At 42.9% G+C, this 12,978-nt stretch overlaps 1 protein-coding gene across 1 annotated transcript in view; it reads right to left on the bottom strand.

The window, feature by feature from the left end:
* P4HA3 (prolyl 4-hydroxylase subunit alpha 3) overlaps positions 1-9,492 on the bottom strand; it is a 37,540-nt gene extending 28,048 nt beyond the window's left edge. Inside the window, exons 1-3 of the mRNA XM_004708922.4 lie at positions 9,479-9,492; positions 9,265-9,407; positions 8,100-8,323 (exon numbers count right to left, since the gene is read on the bottom strand). Coding sequence (XP_004708979.1) covers positions 8,100-8,323; positions 9,265-9,407; positions 9,479-9,492 — 381 coding nt within the window. The remainder of the gene's footprint in view (positions 1-8,099; positions 8,324-9,264; positions 9,408-9,478) is intronic.
* Positions 9,493-12,978: the final 3,486 nt, after the last annotated feature.

Genomic DNA, 12,978 nt, shown 5'->3' with positions numbered 1-12,978 from the left:
GATGAGGGCAATGAATGTACAATGTGCTTTACACAATTGATGTATGTATGGATTGTGATAAGAGTTGTATGAGCCCCTAATAAAACGATTAAAAGGAACACAATCCCAACACACACCCTTCCTGACTTTAAACGACTCAGTACCCTCTTGTTCTGTTCTTCTTCTGTTAGTCTATGTACATAAGCACTATTAAGCACGGAATTCCTAATCTCCAAAATGTTATCCACAGTTCTTATGATACACATAGCCAAAAGTCTTTGCATAGTCAATAAAACATTATCTTTCTGGTGTTCTTTACTCTCCATTAAGATCCATTTGACATCAACAATGATATCCCTCATTCTATATCCTCTTCCGAATTTAACTTGAATCTAGCAGCTCCCTATAAATGTACTGCTGCACTGTTTTTAAATGATCTTCATTTAGCAAAATTTTACTTGCATGTGATAGTAATGTGATTGTTCAATAATTTATGTATTCTGTTGGGCACAATATAGATCTCTTCTGGTTGGTTGGCCAGGTAGCTATCTTCCAAATTCTTGGGCATACTTCTAGAAATGGTTGACTGTACAGTGACTATATATTTATTTCTTTTTTTTGGTATAGTGACTGTATGTTTATTTTTTGTACAGTGACTGCATATTTATTTCTTTTGTACAGTGACTGTATATTTATTTCTTTCATCTTTAGAAAAAAAGTTTTTATTGTGATTTGGATGAGGGTTTAATCAGGTCAGAGGATCATTTTTGTACTCAACAAGCTATCAAACCTCCCAGTAGTTTGTCCCATTTCAATCTTTTTTTTCTCTTTCAGATCTCCTTCTTGTTGGGTGCTCTCATCCCCTTCTTCCAAGCTAACACCTGTCTACCGTCTAGCCTACTACTTCACCTTCCCCACCACCCCTGGTAACCACCAAGTCTGTTTATTTTGGTATGGAAACTTTCTCTTGATTTTAAAATATAATACTGGTCTCATGGAGCATTAGTCCTTTTGGGATGAACTAGCTCCACTCAGCAAGATACCCTCCCATTCCTGCCGTGTCACGAGCCGCGTCACAGGCTCATCATTATTCCTCAACATTACACAGTACTTCACACTGTGTGTGTCCCAATGTTTGTTTTTCACCTAAGCTGTGGTCAGGGAGTAAGCATCTCATCGTTGTGATGTGTATTTCTCCAATGGCTACTGATTGCGATTTTCAAATGTTTGTTGGTCACATGGATGTCTTCTGTCGGTCACGTTCTTTGCCCATTTTTAATTGGGTTATTTGTCTCATTCTTGTTGAGATATGGATGTTTTCTTTTTTAAAAAAAAATCATTTTATTGGGGGGGTCGTACAACTCTTATCACAATCCATACATACATCAATTGTGTAAAGCACATTTGTACATTCATTGCCTTCATCATTCTCAAAACATTTGCTCTCCACTTAAGCCCCTGGCATCAGCTCCTCATTTTCTCCCTCCCTCCCAGCTCCCCCCTCCCTCCCTCGTGAACCCTCGATAATTTATAAATTATTATTTTGTCATATCTTGCCCTGTCCGACGTCTCCCTTCACCCACTTTTCTGTTGTCCAGATATGGATGTTTTCTAGAGAGTGTAGGTATTAGTCCTTTGTCTTAGATGGCATGACCAAATTTTTCCCAGGTTGTGGGTTTTCTTTTCTTTCTCTTGAAATATTTTTATATACATGAGTATTCTATTTTAGGAGATCTCAGTCATGTGTTTTGTCTTCTGCTGCTTGTGTGTTTAGGTCACATATTAGAGCCCCTAAATTTCTCCATCTTTTCACTAATGATCTTTATTGTTCAAGGACTTTCATGTAGGTCTTTAATCCATTTTGAGTCCATTTTTTATATGAAGCAAAGTATAGGTTTTGTTTCATTTTTATACAAATAGAAATCCAATTGTGCCAGTAACATTTGTTGAAGACCCATCTTTCCCCATCGAAGCTGGGAGAGCCGGGAGGGAGGGGGAAAATGAGGACCTGTTGCCAGGGGCTTAAGTGGAGAGCAAATGTTTTGAGAATGATGAGGGCAATGAGTGTACAAATGTGCTTTACACAAATGTGTTCTGGCCCTTTGTGAACAATCAGTTGTCTCTTGGCAGATGGACTTATATCTGGGTTCTCTGTTCTGTTCCACTGGTCTACGTAGCTCTCCTTATACCAGTACTAGGCTGTTTTGACTAATATGTCTGTGGGTGAGGCTGCCTATTTTGCTCTTCTTCTTTAGCAGTGCCTTGCTTATCCTGTGTGGGTCTTTGTCCTTTCCACATAAAGTTGGTGATTTGTTTTCCCATCTCTTTAAAGAACAATGCTGGAGTCTGGATCAGAATTGCATTACATTTACAGATTGCTTAGGGTAATGCTGACCTTTCCACAATGGTAAGTCTTTCTATCCATGAACATGGTATATTTCTTCTATTGTCTTTTTATGCTTCCTGCATCATAAAAGGAGCTCTGATGGCCTAGTGGTTATGCATTGGGCTGCTAACTTCAAGACCCACAGTTCAAAACCACCAGCTGCTCCTTAGAAGAAAGACAGGGCTTTCTACTTCCACCACAGGTCACAGTTTCATAAACTCACAGAGGCAGCATGACCCTGTCCAATGGCGTTGCTGTGAGTCACCATCAACTTGTTGGCAGTGCATTTATTTTCTTAGATCATCACTGAGAGGTGAAAGGAGAAATGTATAGAATCTCTAGGAATTCCCATAAAAGGAATAAATAAGCAAATCTTTGTTCCCTTCCTTCATTCTACTTAGAGTATTTTGCCTGAAAACATGGCTAATATTCTAGCAGTCATCTTGGACCAAGAAGACAAGGACCATTACAACATCAGACATAGGAGAGACTTCTTAAATAAGGCAAAAACCCATAACCCCTATAGGAAAAGATGGATAAATTTAAATTCATTAAAACAACAAAAAATCTTGTAATACAAATGGCACTACAAAGGCAAATTACAGCATTTACAACTAACTAGTGGTTACCAATGGTGGGGGTGAAGAGAATCATTGTTTCGGATATATTGAGTATCTGTTAATGGTGTTGGAAATTTTGTCATTGAATGCAAAAGGTAATTGCACATGTTTAATGTAATCCACGTTGCTGAATCATGAATTTTAAAAATGTTGAATTGGGAGATGTTACATATACCTTAACTATATAATTCTGAAAACGATATTGTGAACAAAATTAAAAGATAACCATGTTAGTTGTTAGAAGCCATCGAGTCTGCCCCCACCCATAGTGACCCCATGCACAACAGAATGAAGCACTGTGGTCCTGCACCATCGTCACCCCCGTGCCTATGCTTCAGCTCATGCCCAGCCACAGACGAGGAAAAAGTACTCACAATCTAATAACAATGTGAGGGACGGTGCTTCAAAGAGTCCGTGTAAAATGGATTGACAAGATACCGAAATCTTCCACAAACTTTCTGCAGCCCCTCATAAGCATATAAGCCTATTCACAGATCAATGAGGGAAGGAGCAGCAACTCAAGGGGAACGAGGCAAAGTCTCCACGAACATGCTTACAGGGGATTGCTTCAAATGACTGATAAGCACATTCAACCAAAAAACCCTCATTCTAGGAGGTGGAAGACACCTGACCCAAGATGAAGACCCTTAGTGGCTCGTCAAGCCTGAACTGAACTCACTTCTGGTTTAGACTAATCACCCACTTAAGATCACACGGGCAGCATTTACCTAAAGACGAAGCCTAAAGGGTTAAGACAGGAAGAGGAATGGAAACAAGAAGTGTGCAGGACATGGGATACGCGATGGTCCACTGAGGGAATTGCAGTGCGCGAGAGACATTACAACAATGTGAGAGAATTGTTGAAGGGCAGATTGATCATCTGCTCTGTAAACTTTCACCTAATTCACAGTAAAAAGGGGTTGCTGTTTTTTTTAAATGCTCCTTCTAGAAATCAAAGACACACAAATGAAAATGAAATATAATTTTATATCTATCAAGTCGTCAAAAATGAATATATCTGACTATCAACTGTTAGTGAGGCTGTGGAGAAATAAATATCTCACAGAAAACTGACAGATGTAAACTGTTACAATCACTTTGAAGAGCAACAGAGCAGTAGTTAGTGGAACTCAAGACGCACACTCCTTACTATCAAAAATGTTACCTCTGGGTTATCTGCCCCAGGAAAACTTTGCCACTGAGAATAAGAGGCATTTCTCAAAACCAAACTCACTGCCACCGAGTCAATTCCTAATTGTAAGGACCCTATAGGACAGGATAGAACTGCCCCTGGGGGCTTCCAAGACTGTCACTCCGTGTGTATGTGTTACAGTTAAGTAACAGTTAAGTGTGGGGTTTTTTTGGTGCCAACATGGCTCGTATAGGAATATGTGAGCAGAGGTTAGCCTGTCAATCAGGTCACAGCTTGATTGGGGGTCTACCAAGATAAATGGCTCCCTGGAGGGTGGCCTCCCACTCTCTCTGCTTCACTTCCCTGCTGTTGAGGCACTGTGAGCTGGCGAAGCCACATGGAGACCCATGCCAGCGCTGAGATGCTTCCACCGCCATTAGATCCATAAGACCTGTCACTCACTGGCCTGTGAGCTTCCGGAATGCATTCGGCATCATTGCTGGTGACTACGAGTCTGAAGAGGGATTTATGGACTAGTACTGGACTTACAGAGTAGAATTGGACTGATGGACTTGATCCGGACTGGGCTAGGATGTTTGCTTGATATATCATCACTTCTTGATTTAAAGCTCTTTCTTGTACATACAGGAGTGTCACTGAATTTGTCCCTCTAGTCAACTGGGTCTCATACAGTTTGCATTTTAATAAATGATAACAAAAGCCAAATTACAGGCAAGTATTTAAGCATCTTCGGTTGCCTTAAGGCACAACAAAACTGAATGATGCCCTTCTTCCCCGGGGCATTGACTCATCCAAGGAGAGCAGGAACGCTTCATGCTGGGTCACATTCTATGAGCACGTCTTTCAAGCCATGCACCATCTTTCACAGCCAGCAGGTGCCAGTGACCTAGAGTCTGTGTTCTGCAAGGCCTCCCCCAGGGAAATACACATGGATGCAAGCAGTCCTGGCCCTGGCAGCAAGTGTCGCAAAAGGGGTCCGAATGCCAGCGTGCAGCACGCAGGGTCGACATTTTCTGGGTCTTGTCTGCCTGTCCCCTCTTTCTCCAGATCCTTCTGTCTTCCCTGCACTCCGTGTTCCCCTCTCTAAGCCAATACTTCTTACAGGGGTCAAAAAGCCCTTCCATTCTCCTGCGGAGCGGCTGGTGGTTTCGAACTGCTGAGCTTGCCAGTGGCAGCCCAATGCACAACTATTACACCACCAGAGCTGCTAAGCTACAATTAGAAGGATGTTCATTGAAACATGGTTTATAATAATTTAAAAACGCTATAATATAGTAGGGTAAATGATAACTAAACCACAGCATATTCATTCGCTGAATTATAGCATAACAATAAAAAGGAATGGAGTCAAGTAAGTCATATGACGAAATCTCAGAAACGTAAAGGCAAAAAAGTAAGTTGCAAAAGAGGATTTGGATCATGCTTTTTTTTTAATGCCAGATTCCTACATACACACAAAGTTTACAGCCCCTTGCACATGTGCCAAGCACAAAGAGACACGGAGGAACGATCCACAGCAGCGCCAGGGTGAGGGTGACCTGAGCAAGGGTAGGGAGCAACGTGGAGGGCAGCAGGGAGAAGGCAGAGCAGTGGGATCAGAGCCCGTATGTCGCATCTTTTAAGAACATTGGGAACAAATCCAGCAAAACATCAACAGACATCTAATCTCAGTTGCTTGCTATTTTATCTTAGGTGTTTGTCATAGATTCAAAATATTCTCTTTCGAACGAAGTAAGGAAATACAGAGATCAAGATGGCCTGCGAGATTGAACAGAAATGACTTACTACATTTTCAGCATATGACTTTGGCTTGAGCAAGAACTCACTAATGAAGCGTACACGAAACCATTTCAACTGCTTTACATTTACATTAGCCAAGGGCTTGATGATGGAGCTCTGGGTCCGCTCAGGAGCTCAGGAAAGAAAGGCAAAACACAAAGGGCTTAGGACAACCCATTCTGCGTAATTTGGAGACTAACCCCCAAAGTTGGTCTCATGAGGCCCCCCAGATCTGTTAAGGCAAACTGTGGGGACCTGGGGAAATGCATTTTCCGGTACTGCGCATCTTTAAAAGGAAAGGAGGGCTGACTCTTACTTCTTGAGGGAAAGGCTGGCACAGACTACATCATCAACTTATCTCAAGTGTGGGCATAGCTTTGATCAGAGATTAGCCAACTACCTCATAGGGGACTTTCCTGACGTGGATTTTTTTCAAATAATATAAAGGGAATGGCTGTGGTTTTTTGACATGACTTTGATTTTGTATTTCTTAATGTTTAGGAATGTTAATAGGGATTCCAGGAAGTCTCAGAAGGCTGAGTGTTTCCATGAACTTAACTTTAAATCACCCTCCCCGACTGCTTTCATCCTTGCTTCTCCTTTAATCCAGCAATTTATCTACTGGCGGCCAGGTGACCAAATGACCAGTGTGCTCACATGTGCCAAATCTGTATCTATCGTTCTGGCTTAATTAGTAACACCCGGTTCACTCTCAACTCACTCACTCGCTGCCATTAAATCCATTCTGACTCACAGTGATCCTACAGGGCAGAGTTGCACTGCCTCTGGGGGGGTTTCCAAGACTGTAATTTTTGGAAATGGGCGAGTAGAAAGCTTCATGCTTCTCCAGCAGAGTAGCTGGTGGTTTCAAATTGCTGCCCTTGTGCTTAGCAACCCAGCAGGCAACCCACAGTGCATCAGGGCTCCTGCTTTCTCAAGAGTGTCCTACATAAGGACCCTATGAGCGCTCGTGGAGAGAATGTGGAAATGAGTTAAAGACCTGGGCTCAAGATATTATTCTGGTACTTAAAGCTGTGCAATCTCAGGGAAGTCATTTGGATGGCAGTGGGGTTCAGTAGTAGAATTCCTACCTTCATAGGGAAGACCTGGGTTTGATTCCTGGTAATGTTCTTCAAGTCTGATAGCACCTGTCTGTCAGTGGAGGGTTACATGGAGTTCAGTAGAGTTTGCAGACTAAGACAGACGAGGAAGAAAGGTCTAGAAGTCTCCTTCCCCAAACAGCCACTGAAAACGCTTTGGGTCCCGACAATCTGATCCTATTGTGCACGGGATTGCCATGAGCCTGCCAACTCAACAGCAGAAGTTACTGGTCCTCTCTGAATCTTAGCTCCTTTATCTAAAATGATAACAAATTGCTAAGTGTGTTGTAAACATATGTTGTAGTTCTCCACTGCCATGGAGTCAATGCTGACTCATAGTGACCCCCCTGTGGGTTTCCGAAATTGTAACTTTACTGGATTGGAGCCCCTGGTGGTTTTGAAATGCTGACCATGCAGATTGCAGCCCACTGCATAACCATGACACCACCAGGGCTCCCTCCCTCTTCGCTGTGGTTGACACGTACAAAATGCTGCTCTCTCTGGTTCCTTTCCCGTGATATGTCACAGAGCAAACTATTGGATCCATAAGGTTTCTAGTGATTGATTTTCAGAAGTAGATCACCAGACCTTTCTTCCTAGTCTGTCTTAGCCTGGAAGCTCCAATAAGACCTGTTCAGCATCCTAGCAACAACATACAAGTCTCTACTGTCAGAAGGATGGTGACTGCACATGAGATGCATTGGCCGGGAATTGAACCCAATTCTCCTGCATGGAAAGTAAGACTTCTACCACTGAGCTGACATGGTTGTAATTTAAAAGCAAACATAGAGTCAATTCTGACTCGTAGCAGCCCTATAGAACTAACTGCGTCCGCAAGTTTCCAAGACTGTAATTCTTTAAGGGAGTAGAGAGCCTCATATTTCTCTTGTGGAGCAGCTGGTGGTTTCTAACTGATGACCTTATGATTAGCAGACCAAAGCCTATCCCACTACAATACCAGGGCTTACCATGTTGTAACTATGTAATGTAAACAGGTAAAATGTAAAGGTCATTGGGACACAGTTAATTCATCCAAAAGAAATTAACACGGAGCAATTCAGCCTCTTTCTGGATATGGTTACCTTGCCAACTTGGAAGCAGTCATCTGCTGTGAGGGAGAAAAGCCGTCTGGGATTGTAGAGGTCAGTGACCGCAGAGCCGGTGACTCTCTGGAAGACGCCCCGGGCCAGCCCCTTGACATTGAGCATATACACGTCCTGCAGTCGCATCAGGGCCCTCGCTGCCCCTTCAAGGTCCTCAAAGGCTGGAAGGTCTTGTTCCACTTTCTCATAACCATCCTTCAGAACTGTACAGAAAAGCATCCATCGACCCTTCAGAAACCGGTGAGGAGCACTGAGGACTAAGAAGACCACCCGGCCGGGTATTCATGAGCAATGATAACATCCCATTCTTCTGTGTGTTCCCAGAGCCAACCCGGTTGTTATTTCTGAATGAGGGGGAAATTATCCAGCGTGAAGATTAAGGTGCTACCAAGAGGGGAAGGGGAAGGTGGGAGGAGAAAAGGGGAACCGATCACAATGATCTACATATAACCCCTTCCCAGGGGGAGGGACAACAGAAAAGAAGGTGAAGGGAGACAGTGGTCCGTGTAAGACACGGGGGAAAATTAATAAATTATGAAAGGCTTATGAGGGAGGGAGGGGGCGAGAGGGGGGAAATCAGGAGCTGATATCAAGGGCTCAAGTAGAAAGAAATATTTTGAAAATGATAATGGCAACATATGTACAAATGTGCTTGATAATGGATATAGGTATGGATTGTACTAAGAGCTGTAAGAGCCCCCCCAGTAGAATGATTTAAGAAAATTAAGGTGCATAACTTCATCATGTTGGACCATCCTCTCTGTCTTTAGGAGTCATGCACTCTGGGGAACTAACTCGGCCTCTTAACATCCCCCAACGCAACCAACTTTGAAAGGACAAAGTGGAAGAAACCCAGAAAGTAAATGCCCGAAAGATCACATTGTAGCGACAGCTTTCTACATAGATAAAAGGGGATGATATGCAGTGAGTGAGGATCAGAAGAGATCATGGATATGAAAGTGCTCTCTAATGTAAAATCGTATATAAGCATATTAACAAGGGGACCTAGTTCTTTTTACTAGCTACAGCCAAGGAAATAAATATAGCCAGTCATGTCACTCCCTTCTGTAACATCCCTCTCTCTCCTGTTCGCTGAGTTCGGAGAGGCAATCTTCCTCTTTCCCCTCTGCCCCTCCCCCGTTACCTTGGATGTTCTCACTGGCCTCCAGACTGTGTACCACGTTCCTCCAGTCTGACTGCAGGCGCTTGATGAGAGTAAATGCGAGCAGAGGGTTGGCCACAGGGGTTACGGAATCCTCATGCCAGGAAAGCACCTTGTCGTAAAATCTGAAAGAAGGAGAGAGAATGATCTTGTCAAGGCACGGGGGAGGTGGCACGGCGCAGCTGTTTCTCCTTACCTTGAGGCAGGCATGCCCCCTGAACACATTATCAGCTTCGAAACATTGTCAGACACTGAAGGGCTAAAAATGGAAGCAGAACACTGTCTGAGACAGTGCTGGAGGAGGGCTGCTCCCGCCAGAAGGCGCTCACTGTGCGACTGAGGAGGAGCTACTTTGTGGGAGAGAAGTCAACCAGGAGCAAAGCCTGTGGGAGTGGAGGCTTGGAGATCTTCATTGACAGATGGGGCATGACTCCAGGTAAGGAGAAACAGCTGCCCAAATCTGCTAAAGATTGGAACTGGGACTGTGTGAACGATGAATCTAGGAAAATTGGAAGTATGTAATAAAAAATGAAGTGGAATCCATAAAGATCTATAGACTAGGCCTTAGTAAGCTGAAATGGGCTGGCATTGGCCATTTTGAATCAGAAAATCATATGGTTTACTATGCTGGGAATGAAACAATCAAGAGGGATGGTGTTGCATTTATAGTCAAAAAAGGAAGTTCCAAGATTTATTTTTAAATACAGTGCAGTCTGTGATGTGATTATATCTATCTGCCTTCAAGGAAATACTATCAATAGAAATAGTATTCAAACTTATGCATCAAACTAGTTGGAAAATATGGTCTTGGTGATAGAAGTGAACCTGGAGATTGCATGATAGAATTTTGCAAAACCAACAACTGGTTTATAGCAGATACCTTTTTTCTAAAACACAAGAGGTGACTGTACACATGGACTTTTCCAGATGGAATATAAAGAGATCACATTGACAACTATGGGAAGAGGTGATGGTAAAGCTCAATATTTGCAGCTAAAACCCGGGCGGGAGCTGATGGTGGCACAGATTATCAATTGCTCATATGTAAGTTCAGGTTGAAGCTGAAGAAAATTAAAATAGGTGCAAGAGAGCCAAAACATGACTTTGAGTCTATCCCACCTGGATTTTATGAACATCTCAAGAACATATTTGAAACCGTGAACACAAACGACAGAGCCTTGATGATCTGTGGGCAGAGAGCAAAACAACATTCATGAAGAAAGTGAACGGTCATTAAAAAGACAGGAGAGAGAGAACAGATCAATGTGGATGTCAGAAGAGACTCTGAAATTTGCTCTTAATCGTAGCTAAGGCAGATGAAATAAATGATGAAGTCAAAGTGCTAAACAGAAAACTTCAAAGAGCAGCTTGAGAAGGCAAATTAAATATTATCAGGAAGTGCACACTGCCCTACGGTTAGAAAACCAAACAGGAAGAACACACTCAGCATATCTTAAATTGAAAGAATTCAGGAAAGAAAAATTCAAGCCTCAATTACACTATTGGAAAATTCTAAGGGCCAAATATTGAAGAATGCAGGGAAGTATCAAAAGACAGAAAGAATACACAGTCACTGTCCCAAAAAGAACTCTGTGACATCTCACCATTTCAGGAGGTAGCAGGAGCAAGAAACATTGGTATTGAATGGAGAACTTCAAGCTGCACTGAAAGCATTAGCCAAAAACAAGGCTCTAGGAATTGATAGAATACCAATCAAAATGTTTCAACAGCTGATGGAGCACTGGAAGCACTCACTTGTCTAAGCCATGACATTTGGGAGACAGCTACCTGGCCAACTGACTGGAAGAGATTCATATTTGTACCCCTTCCAAAGAGAGCTGACTTAACAGATGGCTCAAATTATAGAATAATATGATTGCTATCACATGTAAGTCAAGTTGTGCTGAAGATCATCCAACAATGGTTGCATTAGTACATTGACAGGGAACTGCCAAAGGTTCAGGCTGATTCAGAAGAGGACATGGGCCAAGGGATGGCATTGCTGATGTCAGATAGATCTTGGTTCAAAGCAGAGAACACCAGAAAGATACTTATGTTCTATTGATTACACCAAGTTATTCGACTGTGTGGATCATAACAAACTATGGATTGCGTTGAGAAGAATGGGAATTCCAGATCACTTCATTGTGCTCATGAGGAACTTGTCCATGGATCTAGAGGCAGTTGAGCGAACAGAACAAGGGCATACCGCATGGTCTAAAATCAGGAAAGGTGTGCATCAGGGTTGCATTCTCTCACCATCCGTACTCATTGTGCTGAACAAATAAGCAGATAGGATGGACTCTATGAAGAAGAATGTGGCATCAGGATTGCAGGAAGGCTTATTAACAACCTGCGATATGCAGATAACACAACATCGCTTCCCGAAAGTGAAGAGGGCTTGAAACACTCGATGATGAAGATCAAGAGCTGCAGCCTTCGGTAAGGATTGCAACTCAATGAAAAGGCAAACAAAATCCTCACAATAGGTAACCATGATAAATGGAGAAGAGGTTGAAGTTGCCAAGGCTTTTGTCTGGCATGGACCCACACTCAGTACTCATGGAAGCAGCAGTCGAGAGATCAAAAGGAGCATTGCAGCAGGTAATCTGCTGCACAAGACCTCGTTAGAGTATTCTACAGCAAAGATGTTACTTTGAGAACTAAGGTGCAGCGGACCCAAGCCATACTATTTTCAATTAATTCACACTCATGTGAAAGTTGGACATTGAATAAGGAAGACCAAAGAAGAATCAATGAGTTTGAATTGTGGTGTTGGCGAAGAATATTGAAAAGGACCTGGCTATCAAAAGATATAGCGCCTGGGGTCTTAAAGGCTTGAAGGTAAACAAGCGGCCATCTAGCTCAGAAGCAACAAAGCCCACATGGAAGAAGCACACCAGCATGTGTGATCATGAGGTGTCGAAGGGATCAGGTATCAGGCATCAAAGAACAAAAAATCAAATCATTGTGAATGATGGGGAGGGAAGATTGGGGAACCAAGACCCATCTGTAGGCAACTGGACATCCTCTTACAGAAGGGTCTCAGGGAGGAGACAAGCCAGTCAGGGGCCAGTGTAGCAATGATGAAACATACAACTTTCCTCTAGTTCCTAAATCCTTCCTCCCCCCGACTATCATGATCCCAATTCTACCTTACAAATCTAGCTAGACCTGAGGATGTACGTTGGTACAGATAGGAACTGGAAACACAGGGAATCCAGGACGGATGATCCCTTCAGGAACAGTGGTGAGAGTGACGATACAGGGAGGGTGGGGTAGAAAGGGGGAACCGATTATAAGGATCTACATATAACCTTCTCCCTGGGGAACGGACAACAGAAAAGTGGGTGAAGGGAGATGTCGGACAGTGTAAGATATGACAAAATAATAATAATTTATAAATTATCAAGGAGTCATGGGGGAGGGGAGGGCGGACACGGAGGGGAAAAAATGAGGAGCTGATACCAAGGGCTCAAGTGGAAAGCAAATGTTTTGAGAATGATGAGGGCAATGACTGTACAAATGTGCCTGACACAATGGACGTATGTATGGATTGTGATAAGAGTTGTACAAGCCCCCAATGAAATGTGGGTTTTTTTTAAAAGCAGAAGATATTTTAAAAAAAGAAGAAAAGAAAAGTACCATGGATTGCCAAAAGGACAAACAAGTCAGCCAGAGTGCTCCTGGAAGGCA

This window comes from Echinops telfairi, unplaced genomic scaffold (genome assembly GCF_000313985.2).
Source record: "Echinops telfairi isolate 266 unplaced genomic scaffold, ASM31398v2 ScPeMD7_1713;HRSCAF=2227, whole genome shotgun sequence".
Classification (NCBI taxonomy): Eukaryota; Metazoa; Chordata; class Mammalia; order Afrosoricida; family Tenrecidae; genus Echinops; species Echinops telfairi.
Note: the sequence above shows the minus strand (reverse complement) of the source record. Positions and strands in the feature narration are given on the sequence as shown.